This window comes from Thamnophis sirtalis, unplaced genomic scaffold (assembly GCF_051295495.1).
Source record: "Thamnophis sirtalis isolate CommonGarterSnake01/CBP01778 unplaced genomic scaffold, rThaSir2_p1.2 scaffold_6, whole genome shotgun sequence".
Taxonomy (NCBI): domain Eukaryota; kingdom Metazoa; phylum Chordata; class Lepidosauria; order Squamata; family Natricidae; genus Thamnophis; species Thamnophis sirtalis.
In genome coordinates, this window is record NW_028261386.1 from 10,562,891 (window position 1) to 10,585,106 (window position 22,216).

Sequence of the window (22,216 nt, forward strand, 5' to 3'; positions counted from 1 at the left end):
TTATGAACGCTTGAAACTGAAAGGATGAGATCGGCTGTTAAGCACAGCACCAATTCAAACAATGAGATGTGCCTGTGCATTAATCTCACCTTTGGGGAGATGATCGACACAGGGAAAAGGGGGGGAAAAACACTGGAATGACAGCCACTCAAGACTCAGTTTGAAGGAGAAGAGAGGCTGCCGGTGTCATTTTAAAACATTCATGAGGTTAGACAAAATTTCTTCTTTTCCCACTTTTGAAGGAAAGAAATTGTGATTCAAGGCCTACGTTGTTATGCTAAGATGAAGTATTTAGATGCCTGGAGCAAAGTACTTCTCTTGATCAATCAGCAACGCTAAGATCCACTGGTAAGACTGTTTGACATCCTTGGATAGGTTGTTGAGGCTGGGGCTCTCCAAGGACATCTCAACCTGTTTTTCTGAGACCCAGTAGACACTTCCTTCAGGAGCCTTTACCCCGTTTCACTTTGAGAGAAGCTTTTGCACTACCAAAAGCCACACCAAGAAGCTGCGGATGCTCCTTCTGCATCTAATGATCTTTGTGTCAGGCCTGCAACCAGGTTCCTTTTCGGATCTTTGGCCTGCCACACTTCTATCTACTATGCTGTTTCTGTAGTGGGGAAATGGGAGGGGGGATTGTATGGAGTGAGATGCTATGTAGCCATAACAAAATACTTTCTAGAAAGCCAAGATCATCCTTTGTCTTTGCAACTCTGCACCTGACTGGAACTGGATGGGTGGGACTGCCAGCATGACAGTGGAAGATTGGGCCATGTGATGGAATTATGGGTGTGGGAGACAAGATCTTGAACTTTCAACTGGGTGAGGAAAACCGGGAAGCTTTCAGATTCGGGTTTCCCCAAATGTTCCAACATGTCTCTCTTATTAAATTGGAACTTTGAGCAATGCTTTGCCTTGGACTCTGATTTAATTTTGGATGTTATCTGGGACTGTCATGCCTTTGTGCCCATTCCTATAGATCAGTGATGGCAAACCTTTTCAGCACTGAGTGCTGAAAAGATTGTGCGAAAATGTCGTGTGCATGCTCGCTCGTCGGGGCCGACTTCCCGGGTTCTAGCGCACATGCACATCCAATTATTAGCTGGCTGGCATGCATGCACAGACAAGTTTTCAGCACTGCTGCGTGCACAGAGGGATCGCACTCCGGAAAAGCCAAACTTCTGGGTTCTGTCGTTCATGCGTACACAATATTCAGTTGCATGTAAACACCGGTTTTCAGCACTGCCGTGCACACAAAGGACAGCTGATTGTTGCATGTGCATGCATGCCAGAAGCCCGGAAGGCAAAAAGGCAAGGCCGCACGTGCTGGGCATCATGGTTTCGCATTCCACTTTGGGTATGCGTGCTATAGGTTCAGCTTCATAGCTATAGAGACTAACTACTACTAACGTGGATTTTCCAAAAATGCACTAGTTTGGGAAGCCACAAAGCAGATGTGACTCTCTTCAGTTACTTTACTGATTTGTAATACTTATATCCAGTTCCTATCCCAGCTGTCAGTTCCCCCTGATGAGAGCAGGAGAGGGGGGGCTTACTTACTTAGTTGGACGATAATCTGGTATGGTGCGGTCCAACGATATTTTCTCACTGAGATAGGAATTGTATCCATATTTTTCGTGGGGTCCCTTGGCTTTTTCTTCCTCCTCTGGAGAAAGAGTGGCAGGCAAGCCACCTTTGCCACGACCACCGTAGCCTTCAATAAGCCCCAAGGATTTTGACAGACCTAGAAGAAGAAAAAAACAAGGAAGAGACACACAAGAGTCAGTCTTGATAGATTTAAAACCAGAACTATTCCTATTAGGAATAATAAAAGAAAAAATATAGTAAAGGAGTGACATATTTAATGCTGCATGTGATAACCACAGCAAGATTGGTATATGCGCAAAACTGGAAAAATTTTGTGATGCCCCCCACCGAAGAAGAAGTCATAAAGAAAAATTTGATCTGTGCAGAAATGGACTGACTGACACTAGAAATCAAAAATGGAGCTATTCCCAAGCGTCAGGAACAATTACGCAATTACAGGAGGTAATTACACTCAGCTGGTGGTCATGAGGCTCCTCTCCAGACTATAAAAAGGCTACTTGTGCACACATACCCCTCTTTGCAGAAGTCAACACAGAATCGAATGTCGGAGAACTTTGTATGAGTTTGGCAGGCTGGATTGCTGCCAAGCCTTATCTGTGTTTATTGCTGCCCAAGCTTGTCTGTGCTGGGTTGCTGCCAAGGACCTGTTTGTCTGTTAATTAAATGCTGTAATTTATCTCTGGCTCGGAGTGTGCTTTGGTGTGGAATGAGGGGGGTCAGAACAGATAAATATATAAAGGAGGATCAAGTATATGTTAATAAGTTTAATGTAGCTATGTACGATAAGTAGAAACTGTATTTGTTGTTATGTTAAAATAAAATGACAAAGCCAGAAAGGTCGCTCCATGTCCAATGTTTTTAATGTTTATTCAATAAAATAATTTTTTAAAAAAAAGTCTTGAAAGGAGACGTTAGAAGCTATGATTTCCATCTTGCCTTGAAACACATCAACAGATGTAGAAAATCACCATCAACGTATCCCGGCTGTATTGCTAGTGCATCCAAAAAGGAAGGAAAGAGATACTAGTCTACCCATCTTTTAAATGAATGAACAGAATATTGAAGATAGAATACTGTTGGAAGGGACCTTGAAGGTCTTCTAATCCACCCTCCTGCTCAAACATGAGATCCTATACCTTTCCAGATAAATGACTGTCCAATCTCTTCCTGAAAACCTCCAGTGATGGAGAACCCACAACTTCTGAAGAAAAGCCATCCCACTGATTAATTGCTCTCACTGTTGGGAAGTTTCTCCTTACTTCTAGGTTGGATTTTCTCTTTAATGATCTTCCACCTGTTACTTCGTGTCCTGCCTTCAGATGCTGACCAGGTATGTATGGTCTTTATTTCTTTCTTTTTCAATTTTAATATATTTTATTCAGAATTTTTGAATAAGCTAAAAACAAATGCCAGTGATAATTACTATTTAGTTTCTCATGAAATGGAACAAGCAGTATCACTGTAAATATTGTACACAGAATTCATTTTTGATCTAATCTGACAGAGCTTTTCATAAACCCTAACATTAGGGTTAGAGCCGAGGTGGCTCAGTGGTTAAATGCAGCACTGCGGGCTACTTCAGCTGACTGCAGTTCTGCAGTTCGGCTGTTCAAATCTCACCGGCTCAAGAGTTGACTCAGCCTTCCATCCTTCCGAGGTGGGTAAAATGAGGACCCGGATTGTTGTTGGGGGTAATATGCTGACTCTGTAAATCGCTTAGAGAGGGCTGAAAGCCCTATGAAGCGGTATATAAGTCTAACTGCTATTGCTAATGCTATTGCTATTGCTATTGCTATTGCTATTGCTAATACAATACAATACAATACAATACAATACAATACAATACAATACAATACAATACAATACAATACAATACAATACAATACCAGAGTTGGAAGGGACCTTGGAGGTCTTCTAGTCCAATCCTCTACCTAGGCAGGAAACCCTATACCGTTCCAGACAAGAATCAAGCTATTGTTACATTTGGAACAGTGGTGGGTTTCCATTTTTTTTGTACTACTGATTTGCGCTCGTGATGCTTCTGCGTATGCGCAGAAGTGTCCGGGTGGGTGGGGAGAACCTCCGGTTGCCACCACTACCAGTTTGCCTGATCCAGGATGAAACAGCAGAAATCCACCTCTGATTTGGAAACGGCTCAAGAATAAAAATGGAAATGCACTTTAACATTTAAAAGTAAAACTTTAAGGAAGGCACACTTATCAGAAGAATCCAATGCTCTTCCCTTATAAGGTAAAGGTTCCCTCTCGCACATATGTGCTAGTCATTCCCGACTCTAGGGGGCAGTGCTTATCTCCGTTTCAAAGCCAAAGAGCCAGTGCTGTCCAAAGACATCTCGATAGTCATGTGTCCGGCATGACTAAACGCAGAAGAGGCACAGAATGCTGTTACTTTCCCACCAAAGGTGGTCCCTATTTTTCTACTTTCATTTTTACATGCTTTTGAACAGCTAGGTTGGCAGAAGCTGGGACAAGTAATGGGAGCTCACTCCATTATGCGGCGCTAGGGATTCGAACCACCAAACTGTTGACCTTTCTGATCGACAAGCTCAGAGTCATAGCCATTGAGCCACTATAGATATATGCCTTTTCCTGAAAGGAAAAAAAAAGAACAAGAAAAAAAATGGTCTATTTCTGAGTTCTAGTCCTCCAGACCATATCAATTTTATATAGTGTTTTCTATTGCCACTGAAAAGATTCTCTACAACAGTGTTTCTCAACTTTGGCAACTTGAAGATGTCCGGACTTCAACTCCCAGAATTCCCCAGCCAGCATTCGCTGGCTGGGGAATTCTGGGAGTTGAAGTCCAGACATCTTCAAGTTGCCAAGGTTGAGAAACACTGCTCTACAAACAACAACAGGAAGAGGGAAGTGTCTATTAGCTTTGCTTCTAAGATAAGTTTACTCGGAAATTATAAGAAGTGAACAAGGGACCTTTATCTATGCATTATTAAACTATATTCCCGCAGAGTGACATTCAGGGTAACGTTGAAAGTCTAAGGCTAACATGACATCTCAAGATGGCACAGTGGGAAGGATTTATTCTATGAATCATTAATAAACCTAATTCCTCCTTTCGATCGTGTGTCTGAGTCACAGGTAAACCGAATTTTATTTAGCCTCTGAATCACCACCAGTTAAATTTCCCACTACACCTTACCATTGAAATCACAGTAAGATAAATTCCATCTAGGCCGACTCACAAATAAGTCAAGTTCCCACCTAAACTCTCCATCATTAGCAGGCCAAGTTTCCCCATGCCCATTTAGCTACTTGATCATGGACCTGGCAGATCCTGCTCCCTTGCCAAACACGGGCCAATTGACTTTGTATTCTAAAAAAAGTAGGTAGCTGCCAAGTAAATATCCATTTTCTCAATCTGAACGGTGAATAAGCTAAATTGAATGCCGATTTAAAGGCCAATTTCGGCCTCCATTAAAGCACACACGCACATTCAGGCACAGTGCTAGTCTCAGGCCTTCTGGAAATGAAACGAATTTTCCTTTCACCTCTTAAAAGCCAAGCCGCAAGAGTGAATACCCCCATCCAGAAGAGGGAGAGAGAGAAAAAAAAATCTTAACCCAAGCATGTCAGGAAAAGAGAGACAAAGTAATTTTTATGGCATGCTTCACTGTGCATTATAGAAAGCTGTAGCACCTGACATTTTTACATTTATTTTTAGGAGGGATTCACACCTCTCTCATTGTCAGGCGCTACCGAGCTCTTTGATGGATGATTTTTATTCCTAGCCGTGATATTTATTTTCCCACCTTTATGGTTCAAGAGATTCAGACACCCCCTAGGCAGGCCTTTTGTGTAGATACTTCATTTGAGTAGACGGTGACCAAGAAACAAAAGAGCTTGACAAAACAAAACAACTTAATTCGATGAGCCATCGGTTCCATGCTCCCAAAACCCAGTTCCCAAAGTTTCTCTTCTCCATCAAGATATGGATTGGAAAGCATTCTACAGTATCATCCTGGCTGACCAACCGCACTCAATGTGTAGTCCTCAATGGAACTGCATCTACATGGAGGGAAGTATGCAGTGGAGTACCCCAAGGCTGTTTTAGGCCCAGTACACTTCAACATCTTCATCAATGATCTGGATGAGGTGATAAATGGGGAACTCATCAAATTTGCAGATTGCACCAAACTGGCAGGAATAGTCAACACTCCAAAGACAGGCTTAAGATACAGAAGGATCTTGACAGACTTGAACTTTGGGTGCTATCTAATAAAATGAAATTCAATGGTGAAAAGAGTAAGGTCCTACATTTAGGCAACAAAAATGAAATGCACAGGTACAGTATAGGTGGTACCTTGCTCAACAGTAGTAACTCTGAGAGGAATCTTGGAGTCCTAGTGGACAACCATTTGAATATGAGCCAGCCGTGCACAGCAGCTGCCAAAAAAGTCAACACTAGGCTGCATAAACAGAGGGATAGAATCAAGATCACGTGAAGTGTTAATACCATTTTATAATGCTTTGGTAAGGCCACACATGGAATGCTGCATTCAGTTTTGGTCACCACGATGTAAAAAAGATGTGGAGACTCTAAAAAAAAGTGCAGAGAAGAGCAACAAAGAGGATTAGGGGACTGGAGGCCAAAACATATGAAGAACGGTTGCAGGAACTGGGTATGTCTAGTTTAATGAAAAGAAGGATCAGGGGAGACATGATAGCAGTCTTCCAATATCTCAGGGGCTGAGATATTGGAAAGAAAGAAGAAGGAGTCAAGCTATTCTCCAAGGCACCTGAGGGTAGAACAAGAAGCAATGGGTGGAAACTAATCAAGGAGAGAAGCAACTTAGAACTGAGGAGAAATTTCATGATGGTTAGAACAATTAATCAGTAAAACAACTTGCCTCCAACACTGAATGCTCCAACACTGGAAGTTTTTAAGAAGATGTTGGATAACCATTTGTCTGAAATGGTATAGGGTTTCCTGCCTAGGCAGGGGGTTGGACTAGAAGACCTCCAAGGTCCCTTCCAACTCTGTTATTCTATTCTATTCTATCCAGGGAGACAGGTGAGACTTCCTAATGATGCTCACATAGAAAAACAAGGGAGCTTCTAAATAAAAGATAAGTTGGAGAGATGGAGTTTTAATAGATGGAGAGAAATATTCTTTAATAATTTAGTTTGTGCGTGTCACAGATTCTAGAAGTCAAGAATACAGTGTCTCTTTTGCATGGTCTATAGATGTTGCTAATGTCTATGTGTCTATAGATGGCTGAATTGTCAGAGTGCCAGGCTTCTAGAAAATTCCCTGGCGTTTTGGGACTTGTCCTAGTCTAGGACTGTCACATTTTCCCAATTGAAACGATGGTTAAATCTGTCTATGTGTTGCAAAATTAAACAATTTTCCTCATGTCTTCTGGCTGCCACTTGGTGTTCATGAATGCGTTTTGCCAGTCTTCTGTCTGTTTCTCCTACATATAAAAGATTTATCCAAGGAATGGTCTATTGTAGAAAATGAAGTCTAGCTAATTACACATGGATGGGACACAGTGACTCAGTGGCTAAGATGCTGAGCTTGTCGATCAGAAAGGTCGGCAATTCAGCGGTTCGAATCCCTAGCGCCGCATAATGCAGTGAGCTCCCATTACTTGTCCCAGCTTCTGCCAACCTAGCAGTTCGAAAGCATGTAAAAATGCAAGTAGAAAAATAGGGACCACCTTTTGGTGGGAAGGTAACAGTGTTCTGTGCATCTTTGGTATTTAGTCATGCCGGCCACATGACCACGTAGACGTCTTTGGACAGCGCTGGCTCTTCGGCTTTGAAACGGAGATGAGCACTGCCCCCTAGAGTCAGGAACGACTAGCACATATGTGTGAGGGGAACTTTTACTTTAATTACACATCCACAATTCCTTAGGACAGTGGTCCCCAGCCTGGCACAGAGGAGGGGGCATGTGAGTGGCAAATGCCTGCACACATGCACAGCTCTATTTGCACATGAAGCTCACATTGAAGTAGCACTCACATGAGTGGAGAGCATTTCAGCAGAGGGCACTTATTGTAACCTGTGGGCCGCTGGCCTCCAGCAGCTGAATCAGAGGAGGGAGGGGAGGCGTGGGAGTCAGGGTCAGCATCAGGGCAATCTGGGAGCTCCGAGGGGGAAGATGGAATGGAGTTGGCAGAGAGAGAGAGAGAGACAGAGGCAGATCCTAGGCCTTCAATCAGCCCTCAGATGGAGAGTCAACAGCCCCCAGATCTTGAGGTGGCTGAAGAAGAGGAGTAGGAACAGCTGGATCCAGTGCCTGACATGCAGATGTGCAGAAGGCAGAGGAGAGGAGAGCAGTGGAAATCTATGGGCCGATCCTGGGGAAGGAAGAGCCACCGCTGCTAATAAGGCCCCACCGTAGCTCTGGGTATAAAAGGCAGGGGCGGAGATGAATAGATTCTATCATCTAGCAACTGATATTCAAAGGTATATTACTTTGAATATTAGAGGGAGTGGCACAGTGGCCTAGAGGTGGAGCTCTCACCTCACCATCAGGAGGCTGTGAGTTTGATCCTAGGTAGAGGCAGATATTTCTCTCTCTGGGCACACTGAGAATATATCTGCTGAACAAAACTCCGCACTGGCAACAGGAAAGGCATCTGGCCATTAAGTCACTCTGCTAGCTCCATTCAGTTGCCCAGACTCCACCCCACAAGGGATTATGGAGTTCTTAAATGAAGATGATGATTACTTTGAATATTAGAGGAAATATTATTGCCATCCTAGCTAGTAATCATTTATCCGCCACCTACTCCTTCTTCAATGCAATATCCCGCATATAATTTGTACAAATATGGACATATAAAGTGGGAAAGTGCGCAAACAATAGTATATTCATTAAAAATAATAAGAATGACATTATAACTGAAAATATTGCTTGCAAAAAATATGCAGGAAAAGAGTGCTCAGTGTCCTTTTAAAAGTATTTTTTTGGGGGAAGATTTCTGTTGATGTATCCAAGGGTTCAATACCATGTACATACTTGCTATTCCTAAGAGAAGTTAATGGAGAAAGAACAGAGAAAAGGAAAGAAGGAAGAGAGGGAGGAAGAAAGATAACTGCCGATGACTTGCCTTCAGAAATTGTGGGTACTCCAACACTGGAAGGTTTTAAGAAGAGATTGAACAACCATTTGCCTGAAATGGTATAGGACAGGGGTATCTACCTCCAAGGCCCGCAGGCCAGATCCAGCTCATAGGGTGCTTAGATCTGGTCTGTGGGCCCACTCTGAAACAGAGAAGGACCAGCCCGTGGTGCCTCTGCCAGTGAAAACAGGCTACACAGAGCCTCCTCAAGTTCCATTTTTGATGGCAAAGGGCTGCAGGAGGTCGTCATGGCCAAAAACAGAGCCTAGGTGGGCCATGTTTAGCCTCCCCGAGCTCCATTTTTGCTGGCAAAAGGCTGCAGGAGGCAATTGTGGCTGAAAACAGAGCCCAGGTGGGCCGTGTGCAGCTTCCCCGAGCTCCATTTTTGCTGGCAAAGGGCTGCAGGAGGCCATTGTGGCCGAAAACAGAGCCCAGGCGGGCCGTGTGCAGCCTCCCCGAGCACGGTTTTCATTGGCAGAGGGCTGCAGGAGGCTCTCATGGTTAAAAATGGAGCCTCGGTGAGTGACATAGAGCTGGCCATGCCCCCTGGTCATGCCCCACCCCCAGGTCAAACACAACCCTGATGTGACCCTCAATGAAATTGAGTTTGACACCCCTGGTATAGGTTTCCTGCCTGAACAGGAGGTTGGACTAAAGACCTCCAAGGTCCCTTCCAACTCTGTTTTTCTGTTACAAACAAAACAAGGAACAGTTAAGTTTAATAATTTAAAAAAATCTTCTGGAAGTGAGTAAAAAAGGGGGAAACAGTTCCAGCAGTGTGGATGAAATTAAAAATGGGAATGATAATGATATTTTGATGATTAGAGTGGAAATGAATGTCATAAATAGTAATGTTTTAAAAAAAATATGAAATGGAAGTCACAGATGCGGTGAGAACATTGGGAAATGGGATAGGACCACCATGTAGATGTTGAAACTGGGGAAATATTAAAATATAAATGAGGCTTCATAGGGAGACTGTATGGCTTGCTTATAATATCAGCATGAAAATGGCATCTTTGTTTGACAATTGAAAGAACACTACTATTTTCTCCCTATGAAAGGGAGAAGATTATAAGAAGGTGAGTATGAAAACCAAAGAATTGTTAAGTTGTTTAGTGCACCTGGGAAGACTGATACAACTGTGATTGGAACAGTATGAAAGTGACAATGAACAAAATTTGGGAAATAAAGCTTTATGCTAGGTGGGGTGTGGGTGGATCCTGCTTTTTTCCTCTCCAGTTGGTCACTGGGGAATGTATAAAAATGAGAAACAATTTGTTCATCTTTGATTTAAAGGAAGCATATAATAAAGCGAATAGGTATGAATCATGGGGTGGTTTACATGACGACTGAGGTATCTGATGAAAATAATATGCTGAAAGAAATCCTGTAGAAAAATAAGGAGATTCTCAGTCAATGGTTACAGTTCAGGCAGGGAATAGCAGGATTGGAAGGCAATTAGCAATTAGCAATTTAATAAATTTATCTGCCGCCCAATCCCATAGGACTCTGGGCGGCTTACAGGAGCAAAAATAAAAGTTAAAGTTAAAATAAAGAAGAGCTACAATTTAAAAAACAACACACCAGACATTCCGTTTAAGTGGGGCTGGACCTTGATCAACAGCCCCAAGCCTGCCGGAACAGCCAGGTTTTCGTGGCTTTTCGGAAGGCCGAGAGAGTGGGAAGGGTCCGGATATCTACGGGTAGATCATTCTACAGGGCTGGAGCAGCTACAGAGAAGGCCCTTCCCCGAGGGGCCACCAGCCGGCATTGTCCGGTCGACGGCACCCGGAGAAGGCCCAACCTGTGAGATTTTATTGGTCGTTGGGAGATATGTGGCAGGAGGCAGTCTCTCAGATATCCAGGTCCTAAGCCATGTAGGGCTTTAAAAGTAATGACTAGCACCTTGAAGCACGTTCGGAGACCAATAGGGACCTTGGAGGTCTTCTAGCTCAACATCTGCTCAGATTTGGCTCAGATTTGGCCTATGATGTGATTGGATCCGGCCCATAGGGCCGTCCTGGAAAATGTAAGGGGGCGTGTCGTTACCCAATGCAAAGAAAAAACATCGGGTCAGTGTGGCTTCAGACCGGTCTACCCAGTGCAAAGAGGAAACATGCCAGCAGTTTGGAGAGTGCTGTCAAGCTGTCCACGCCCAACCAGTCAGCCATGCCCAAACAGTCAGCCATGCCTGCCTGCCGCCCCCCCCAAGGACAACCATAGCCCTGATGTGGCCCTCAATGAAATTGTTGTGGCCCGCCAGTGGCCATCGGAGCTGGTGGCAGACTTAAACAGTGGGGAGGTTGGGGAGGAACATGGGCCAGTCCTGGAGTCTGGGGAAGGCTCTGATGAGGGCTCTGCATCGGAGGCAGAGATGAGGCCAGGGCTGTCCAACAGTTATCAGCTGCCTTTGGAGTTGGAGATCCGTGGGACAGAAGAACAGCTGGAGTCGGTTCCCAATGTGTGCATGTACAGAGCTGCCAGGAGAAGGGAACAGTTAAGGAACAAGGGCCGACTCAGGAGTAAAGGCACAGGTGGGCGGTGAATGGCCCCTACAAGACGGAATAAAAAGGAGCAAAAGGGGATTGGAGTTTGCAGGAGACAATTTATCTGTTTCATTAGAGTGAAGATTTGTTTGTGACTCTCAGAGACTCCTTGCCAATTATTTTCTTCTACAATGCTGAGAAGATATCAGCCTGGCAGCTCTCCAAGCCTGATAAGGTTTGAGAGGAATGAGAAGAATTCTCATTAGCTTAATAAAAAGAGGTTTTGTTGGGACAAGGAGTCTGCTTCGTGATTTTGTGAAGCCTAGGTCAGAAGGTCAGAACAGAAATTGCGTTTGACACCCCTGTGCTATACCATACCAGACAACTGGTGGTCCAGTCTCTTCTTAAAAGCATCCAGTGATATAGCAAGTTAAGGAAGTGTAATATTCCCTTAGAAATCCAGTGGATATAATAGTTCAAGGTGTTAGAATCAAGCTGGAAGATTATAAGCTTCAACCTTTTCTTTAACATAGAGGCCTTAGTTAAGTGACTTTTGACCAGTCACTCTGAGGACAGTTGCAATGGTAAAATACTTCCAAAAGAAAAAAGAAAAGAAAATTATATATGTACTTGCCAGGAGTCAAGGCTGATCTGAAGTACTGCCCATCAAATCTTTAGATATGTAATGCAGTTATAATAAATACACGAGGTATTGTTACATGAAGGGACATGGTGGCTCAGTGGCTATGACACTGAGCTTGTCAATCGAAAGGTCGGCAGTTCAGCCGTTCGAATCCCTAGTGCCCCATAACGGAGTGAGCTCCTGTTACTTGTCCCAGCTTCTGCCAATCGAGCAGTTCAAAAGCGTGTAAAGATGCAAGTAGAAAAATAGGAACCACTTTTGATGGGAAGGTAACAGTGTTCCATGCGTCGTTGGCGTTTAGTCATGCCAGCCACATGACCATGGATACGTCTTCAGACAGCGCTGGCTCTTTGGCTTTCAAATGGAGATGAGCTCCTCCCCCTGGAGTCGGGAACGACTAGCACATATGTGCGAGGGGAACCTTTACCTATTGTTACACTTGTGGTAAAACAAGAGGAAGTCAGGTAAAAAACATTGATAGTTACTGAATGAATAATGGGCTGAATCCAAAGAGAGGGATTCAGTATGCTTACATAGTTTAGTCTTATAGTTTAGCAGTAGGCACCCTCCATACAGATGAGAGCTGCATTCACTATGAGATTTCCCCCTCCCCCATACAGAGATCATCCTCCCACCCGCACAAATGAATTAACTAATGCAAACCTTGGCATTTTATGGCTGGTGAGCCACATCCAGCTCTTTGGCTGTCTCTGTCCACCCCACATCATTGGCAGTATCGGCACTGGGGGGGGAGGGGGGTGTTGGTCATTGGATGATATCAGCAGGATGTGGTGCAGCATCAGTGTGAGGTGGCAGAGCAATGGAAGCCCTGCACTACAGTTCTAGTTTCTCAAGTGGCCTCTTGGGAAAATTAATTGCCCACCTCTGGATAATGTGTCCTTGTCAGAAAACATTCATAGCAAGCTTGAATTGACCCTGAGTAGCAACAAGGACAAGAATCAGTAAACCAGATTGTTTCTATTTACTGATGGTATCTCAAAGACAGTATAGCATGCCGACCTAGTGGGAAGGGATAAATAACAAGAAGGTCACCCTGATGGATTTATCTGAAACTGTCCAATGTCATGCTGTAATTCATACTGACTCTGCCTTCTCTTTGTCTTGGTTTTGCAATATAGTGAGCCAAAGGTATATAATGGCACTTACAGCAATAGCACCTATATGTCAACCAAAGTCATGTCAGGCCTGCAAACATCTTTTCTTTTGGATCTTTGGCCTACCACACTTTCTATATCTATATATTCTATTATTCTACTATGCATTTTCTATTGTGGGGAAATGGAAGGGTTTTTTTTTTTTTACGAAGTTAGATGATACATAGCCATAACAAAATTCTTTCTAGAAAGCCAAGGCCATCCTTTGTCTCTGCACCTCTGCACCTGACCGGAACTGGATGGGTGGAAGATTGGATCATGTGATGGACTTGTGGGTGTGGGGGCAAGATCTTGAACTTTCAACTGGGTGGGGAAAACCGGGAAGCTTTCAGATTCGGGTTTTCCCAGATGTGCCAACATGGCTCTCTTAATAAATTGGAACTTTGAGCAATACTTTGCCTTGGACTCTGATTTAATTTTGGATGCTATTTGGAACCCTGAGAGCTGTACGGGACTCTGGGATGGTTTATTGTGTCAGCAGACTGTCCCCAACAATCTGAGTCCTCATTTTACTCACTTCAGAAGGATGGAAGGCTGAGTCAACTTTGAAGGATCAAACTCCAGGCCGTGGGCAGAGTTTGCCCGCAATACTGCGTTCTAACCACTGTGCCTACAGTGGCTAGAATGCGGTATTGCGGGCAAACTCTGCCTTTTACACTGTTTATATTGCAGGCATATACAGTGTACACTGCAGGCAAACTTGGCAGCCACCAGGACTCTTCTAAGCCATGGTTATACTTTTGCTCAGGGCTGCTCAGCAAGCTGCCACTGCTTTGCTGAAAACTCAGTGTACGCTGTCTTTGTTTGCATGTTTAATACATTCGCATGTGGTACCTTCAAAGTGATGTGGTTGCTTTAGGGTTTCACCGCAACAAAAGAAATAATAAATGAGAGAGTCAAACTTCAAAATCAGTTTATGAAGGAAGAGTGAAGGTGTCCAGAGGAACTTGAAAATTAAGAAAACCATAACTGATTAGATTCTGGGTAGAATCTGACACAGAGCTGGAAAACTGACTGTCAGCCTCTGTTTTGCTGCTTGCTTTCGGCTGCCATTGAAACGGGGAGGAGCCGGGCATGGTATTTGGGTGGGGAAATTGTTCAGTGCTGGAGTGACTGTAAAAAGGGAGTTGTTCTCACCATCTTCTGCGCATGCTGCAGATAGAGGAGTTGCCGCCAAGGCCAACTGTCCGGCATACCAACCTGATGATGATTTTTGAAGATGTCTCCCACATGACACCTGTGGAGTGTACGGATTGGACAATGGGCTGGGGTTACCAGGGGGAGGGGATTGGGTCACATAATGATATCTATGATGACGCGCGCTTTTGCCTCAGATCTTGCTTTGCCTAGCTACTATCTACTCATGACCAGTAAAAGTACTCTTAATTCTGCAAAATGGAGTTGAGTGGTTTCTTTCTTGATTACTGAGGGAAGCAGCCCTGACACTGACAGAACAAAAAGTCAATGCATGAAGCAATAAGATAAGATAAGATAAGATAAGATAAGATAAGATAAGATAAGATAAGATAAGATAAGATAAGATAAGATAAGATAAGATAAGATACTTTATTTGTATGCCGCCCTTTTCCCTGGGGGGACTCAGGGCGGCTCACAGTTCAGGGGGAGGGGAGGACAAACCAAGTTACATATAAGACAATACATCATTAAAAGCACAACATTCATACTATTCGGGCAGGGTTAAGGTCTTTAGCCCCAGGCCTGTCGGGACAGCCAGGTTTTAAGGGCTATGCGGAAGGTCTGGAGGGTGGTGAGAGTACGAATCTCCACGGGGAGTTCGTTCCATAGGGTCAGAGCTGCCACAGAGAAGGCTCTCCTCTGCGTGGTTGCCAGTCGACATTGACTGGCTGATGGAACTCGGAGGAGGCCTAATCTGTGGGATCTAATTGGTCGAGTGGAGGTGATTGGCAGTAGGCGGTCTCTCAAGTACCCAGATCCAATACCATGAAGGGTTTTGTAGGTGACAACTAGCACCTTGAAGCGTACCCGGAGACCAACAGGTAGCCAGTGCAGCTCGCGGAGGATAGGTGTTATGTGGGTGAAACGAGGTGCACCCACGATCGCTCGCGCAGCCGCATTCTGGACTAGCTGAAGTCGCCGAATACTCTTCAAGGGCAGCCCCATGTAGAGCACATTGCAGTACTCCAGCCTAGAGGTCACAAGGGCACGAGTGACTGTTGTGAGAGCCTCCCGGTTCAGGTAGGGACGCAACTGGTGCACCAGGCGAACCTGGGCAAATGCCCACCTGGTCACAGCTGACAATAGATAGACTCAAGTAAACAAGAATGGTTTACAACAGGGGTGTCAAACTTGACTTCACTGAGGGCCACATCAGGGTTGTGTTAGACCTCCGGGTGGCCGGGAGGGGCATGGCCAGGATGGGCATGGCATGGCCATCTTGACATCACTCGTGTCAGGAACACCTGTGGTGTCCCAGGCAGTGCTGGGGGAACACGACGGCTTCCTGCAGCCCCTGCCAGCGGAAATGGAGCATGCAGCCCTCCTGAGCTCTATTTTTGCTGGCAGAGGCACTGTGAGGCGGTCCGTCACTGTTTCCAGGGCCACACTGCAGGCCCGTGACCCGACAAAAGGGCGAATGTCAAAACTGCACCCGACTAAACCGTGTTGCTAAAACCGCCATGTCATCAACGCGGCGACAACAGCGCGGCGATAACAGTGCGGAGGCAGAAGGGCGCTTTACAACAGCGCTTATAACTTAAGGTAAAGGTTAGGTTTAGGGTTAGGCTTAGGGTTAGGTTAAGGGTTAGGTTTAGGGTTAGGTTATGGGTTAGGTTTAGGGTTAGGTTAAGGGTTAGGTTTAGGGTTAGGTTAAGGGTTAGGTTTAGGTTTAGGGTTAGGGTTAGGTTTAGCGTTACGTTTAGGGTTACGTTTAGGGTTACGTTTAGGGTTAGGGGTTAGGTTTAGGTTTAGGGTTAGGTTTAGTTTTACAGTGAGCTTCTGTCGCCACGCTGTTGTCGGTGCGATTCAGCGCTCATTTGTCGGAGCGCTTTAGAACATGCGGTTTTGTCACCGCGGTTTAGTCGGGCGTGGTTTTGTCTTTCGCCCTTTTGTCGGTGAACCCCGCGGGCCAGATCTAAGCACCCTGTGGGCTGGATCCAGCCACAGGCCTTGGGTTTGACACCCCTGGTTTACAAGGAAAAATATCTGAAGAAATATAACGAATAGTGATGGACAGTGTTTGCAAGCTAGGCTCATTATATTTGTTTCCTTTTTCCTTATCTCATGCCTTTAAATATTTGTCTTATTGTTTCTTACATTTTAATGCACTTGGCATAACATTCTTTGCCCCCAAAAAAGAGAGTAGCATGATGAGAAGATATGTGTCTAAAATTGTTTACTTGTAGGGGATTTTGGAAATTTGACCAAGGTCAGAATTCAGTCCTAAGATGACTGGTTCGCCATCCTATGGATTACTGTGTGTGAGTTGGAAGGCCATATAAATTGAATAAATAAATAAAATAAATCAGTACTTGAGCCCATTCATCACCCTCCTTTATCTCTGTAACGTTTTTTCCATAGCCTACTTTAAAGTAAAGGTAAAGGTTCCCTTGAACATGTGTGCTTGTCATTTCTGGCTCTAGGGAGTGGTGCTCATCTCCGTTTCAAAACCGAAGCGCCAGCACTGTCCGAAGACGTCTCCGGGGTCATGTGGCCAACAGGACTAAACACCAAAGGCGAATGGAGTGCTGTTACCTTCCCACCAAAGGTGGTTCCTATTTTTCTACTTGCATCTTTGCATGCTTTCGAACTGCTAGGTTGGCAGAAGCTGGGACAAGTAACAGGAGCTCACTCCATTACATGACGCTAGGGATTCGAACCACCAAACTGCTGACCTTCTGATTGACAAGCTCAGCATCTTAGCCACTGAGCTCCCACGTCCCTATAGCCTACTTGATATTTGTTCAGAATGAAGCCACCTACTAACTCTTGAAATACCTGCTCTACATTCAATCAATTATGCCAAACGAGTAATCTCGCTTTAGAGGAAACAGCCGCAATGCATCACGTACAATGCAGTGATGTGCATCACATATGATTCAAAGGAAGCCTATCATGAAGTGGTCTCTTTAAAGAGAGGCCCCCTCCTCTCTTTCTCTCTCTCCCCACCCTCCATTATCTCCATGTCACCTAAAGCGACTGTCATAAAAATGAAAGCTATCTCATGCACGATGTGACAACTCAGCTCGACAAATTTCCATTCTTTGCAGCCCCTCTTCGTTCCTTCTTTGCAGGTCTCCTAACTCACTCACCGCTAGCGCAGCTTGTCAGAAAGGATCTGCCAAGACTGCAAAGTAAGGATAGTACGTTTAACTGCCCAACTTTAAGTTTGACTGAAGCCCCCCCCCCCAAAAAAAAAGCAGGTTTGAAACCAACTGACAAGTTGCCTTTGCAGAACCAGCTTTGAGAAGGAGAACTGATCATTAAGTCTGGCCTCCAGGAAAATATCTGAAGCACCAGTAACTTCACCCATTCAGGTGTGAAGTCATGCGAACTCCTTGCCTTTCCGCTTCCTGGAATGATCTGAACATCTATGGAGGCTTTTAAGAATGCTTTTGAAACATCTTCAGCACACAGAAGGAAATAAGGCCAAGGTTGATGGCTTGTTAATAGACACTTGTCTTCTTCTACCAAAATAAAGGGAAAGAGGAGGGTTTTTTGCAAAAAGAACAGGCAGACCAACAACACGGAGCAGACTCTGCTAAAAACAACACAGTTGGAAAGTGTTGCTTTTGTTGAGTTACTTATTAGAAGCATTTTGGGGGGGGGGGTGTTAACATTCTTCAGAAGGGGAGTGTCATGAATCATTTCTTCCTAGAGGTGAGATGGAATGATGGCCCAAAGTCACCTACCAGCAACTGGCACTTTTGTGGGTAACATTCTTCACAAGTAATTTTCCATTAATGCTCCAACACTGGAAGTTTTTAAGAAGAGATTGGATAACCTGAAATTGTCTGAAATGGTATAGGGCAGTGATGGCTAACCTTTTTTCTAAAGGTGTGCCAAAACTGTGTGCACGCACACTATCACACCACTCACCTGTGTGAGCAACCCTCCCCCCATCGTGCATGCACGAGTGACCCCCTTGTGTGTGTGTGGATTTTCGCTCTCCCCGGGCTCCAGAGGCTTTCCTGAAGCCTTGGTAGGGTGGAAACGGCCTCCCCTGACCCTCTGAAAGGCTGAAATCAGCTGACCGGTATTCTTATGCGCACCAGAGCTGAGGGTTGCCATGCTAGCAAATATGGCTCCACGTGCCACCTGTGGCACACGTGCCATAGGCTTGTCATCATGGGTATAGGGTTTCCTGCTAAGCAGGGCGTTGGACTAAAAGGCCTCCAAGGTACCTTCCAACTATTCTATTCTATTCTATTCTGTGTGTACCCCTCCCTCCCTCCACCCCCCCATCCCCCCATCCCCCCTCCTCCTTCCCCCCCCCGACTTCCCAGAACCCGTACACGGTATGGATTTTTAACTAACACAGTCTAAAATCTATTGAGAAAAAAGAAATAAAGAAATTAATGACATTCTAGATTGAACTTAGCTTCTTCTTACTGAACTGACTTTTAACAGTTTGAATCATTTCTGATCTTAAGCATAGGCTAACTGGAATTTCTTAGTCCCGTATTTATTTTGTATATAGTCAATCCATTTTTTCCAGTCTCGTTTATATCTCTCATTTGAATGATCTTTGAGATATGCCGATATTTTAGCCATTTCAGCTAAGTTTGTTACTTTCAATGTCCATTCTTGGATTGTAGGCAAGTCTTCCTTCTTCCAATATTGCGCCACCAACAGTCTTGCTGCAGTTATCAGGTGCAGAATCAAATTGGTCTCTACCACTGTAAAGTCAGTACATATACCTAGTAAAAATAACTGAGGACTAAACTTTATCCTTCTTTTAAAAACATTTTGCATGACCCACCATATTTTTATCCAAAATGCCTTAACCTTTTGGCAGGTCCACCATATATGATAATATGTAGCATCGAGAGAACCACACCTCCAACATTTAGGCTGTACATTCGGATACATAGAAGCCAACTTTTTAGGATCTAAATGCCATCTATAGAACATCTTGTAAAAATTTTCTCTCAGATTTTGAGCTTGTGTAAATTTCACATTTCTTACCCAAATTCTTTCCCATGTATCCAACATTATTGGTTCCTCAATATTTTGAGCCCATTTTATCATACAATCTTTAACTAATTCTGTTTCCGAATCCATCTGTATTAATACATTATATATCCTCTTTATATGCATTAAGCTTTGATCTCTTATTTGTTTAAACAGATTATCCTCAACTTGAATAAAGCCAATTTTTTGATCTATTTTCCACCTAGCCTGTAATTGCCCATACTGGAACCATGTTTGAACTACCTTCTCCTCTTTTAATACCTCTAAAGATTTTAATTGTAATACCCCCCTTTCCGAGGTAAGAAGCTGTCTGTAAGTAAATCTGTCCTGTTTTTGTGCTGTATTCATATTTTCAATTGCATGTCTAGGAATTGCCCACATGGGTATCTTGTCATTTAATTTATATTGGTATTTCTTCCAAACCCGCAGTAAAGCATTTCTTAAAATATGACTTTTAAAGTTCTTATCCAATTTTTTGTTGAATAACAGGTAAGCATGCCAACCAAATACCAGATCGTGTCCCTCAATGTTCAATATTCTATCATTGGTTAAATGAATCCAATCACTAATTACAGATAATGCCACTGCATCATAATATAGTTTTAAATTAGGTAGTTTCAATCCTCCTCTCTCACGTACATCTTGCATTATTTTCATCTTTACCCTCGGCTTCTTTCCTGCCCACACAAATTTGTTGATACCCTTCTGCCATTCTAAAAGGTTCGCATCTTTTTTAAGTATAGGTAACATTTGGAAAAGAAATAAAAATTTTGGTAAAATGTTCATTTTCACTGCCGCTATCCTGCCCAGCAAAGATAAGTGCAATTTTTCCCATTTCTTCATCTCTGTCTGTATGCTATACCAAAGTGGTTCATAATTATGCTTATATAATTTCCCATTTGAAGTTAAAATGTTAACTCCAAGATATTTGACTTTTTTAACTACCTCACATCCTAGCATCACTCCTAATTCTTCCTTTTGTTTAATATTCATATTTATAGCTAATATTTTGGTTTTTCCTAAGTTTATTTTAAAGCCAGACACTTGACCATATTGATTAATCGTATTCATTAAAACCATACTGGATTCCTGCGGTTGTTCCAATATTATGACCAAATCATCCGCAAAAGCACGGACTCTATATTCTTGCTGCCTAATCTTGATCCCTTTTAAACCATCCAAGCCCCGTATTTTATTCAACAATACTTCCAAAGTTATAATAAACAATAATGGGGACAAAGGACAACCCTGTCTTGTACCTTTTCCAATTTGAAAAGAGTCTGTTAAACTTCCATTGACTATGATTTGTGCTGTTTGCTGTTGGTATATTGCTTTAATTGACTGTAAAAAATTATCTCCTATCTGCATTTTTTGCAATATCTTCAGCAGAAATTGCCAGTTAACTCGATCAAAGGCCTTCTCAGCATCCAAAAATATAAACGCAGCAGGGATCTGGTTGTTGTTTCCCAAATATTCTAATGCATTAATAATTAATCTGACATTACTTTTCATCTGTCTCCCTTGTATAAAACCTGTTTGGTCCGTATGTATCAATTGTTGAATGACCAACATTAACCTATTTGCTAATATTTTAGTAAAAATTTTATAATCTACATTCAGTAATGAAATGGGTCTATAATTTTTGGGTTGAGTAGTATCTTGATCTTCTTTGGGTATCAAAGATATAAACGCTGTCTTCCAAGATGGAGGGACTTTACCTTCCGTTTGAATCATATTAAATAATTCTCTAAGAGGTTCTACCATTTCTAACTGTAAGTTTTTATAGTAAACCGCTGTCAAGCCATCTGTACCTGGTGCTTTCCCTGGCTTTAATTGCTTAATTACCTGCAGGATTTCCCCCGAGGTTATTGGTTGATTCAATTTTTGCCTGTGTTCTTCTCTAACTGAAGGTATTTTCTCCTTGTCTAAATATTTGTCTATGTCTAAACCATTAATTTTATCCCCTTTATACAGTTCTGTAAAAAATTCCCAGAAAGCCTTTTGAATCTCTTCCTGTTGGAACACCTCCTTCCCTCTGTAAATCAGTTTAGATATATTTCGAGTTTTCCTTTTTTTCCTAATCTGATAAGCTAACCATCTGCCAGGTTTGTTTGCATTACAAAAAGTATTGTGTTTTGCATATAATAAATTAGTAGCTACCTGGTCAGAGATCAACATGTCAAATTGAGATTTTAATATGTTAATAGCTTCCTTAACCTTTGTATCGTCTGGTTTCCTTGTTAACTCCAGCTCTTTTCTCTTAATTTCCTCTTCCAGTTCTGTTCGTTTTAACCCTTGCTTGTTTCTATGTGTATTCTATTCTATTCTATTCCATCCCTATCCTTATCCCTATCCCTATCCAATGCCATTCCTATTATAGAAGACCTCCAAGGTCCCTTCCAACTATTAGTCTATTCTATTCTATTCTATTCTATTCCATCCCTATCCCTATCCCTATCCCTATCCCTATCCCAATCCCATTCCTATTCTAGAAGACCTCCAAGGTCCCTTCCAACTATTATTCTATTCTATTCTATTCTATTCTATTCTATTCTATTCTACTCTGCTTATTCTATTTTATTCCTAGAATTGAGACAAAATGATCATCTACCTACCTGGCTTTGTACCTAAGGCAGGACCAGAATTCACAACCTTTCCACTTGTAGTCCAGCACCTTGGTCACTAAACCAAAATATTTTTTGTTTCCTCCAGTCAGTGTTGACTGCTAGTAACTGCCTAGACAACTCCTTGAACTTTTCTTAGCAAGTGGTTTACCATTATCTCTTTCCTAGGGGGGAGGGGGGAGGGAGGGAGGGAGGGAGGGAGGGAGGGAGAGAGAGAGATTGGCCCAAAGTCATCCAGATGGCTTCATGCCTAAGGCAGCTCCAGAATTCACATTCTCCCAGCTTCTCTGCCCACAGCACTAAACTGCCTCTCGAGGTTCTGATACACTACACAAAACACATCTATGACAAATTGAATAGAAAATAAAGAAGTGAACATTTTGGATTCAAAGGCA

At 43.2% G+C, this 22,216-nt stretch overlaps 1 protein-coding gene across 1 annotated transcript in view; it reads right to left on the reverse strand.

The window, feature by feature from the left end:
• The window catches only part of GALNT17 (polypeptide N-acetylgalactosaminyltransferase 17), a 372,456-nt gene that overhangs the window by 218,317 nt on the left and 131,923 nt on the right, over positions 1-22,216 (reverse strand). The window contains exon 2 of the mRNA XM_087717193.1: positions 1,561-1,744. Within this exon, the coding sequence (XP_087573319.1) occupies positions 1,561-1,744 (184 nt within the window). The remainder of the gene's footprint in view (positions 1-1,560; positions 1,745-22,216) is intronic.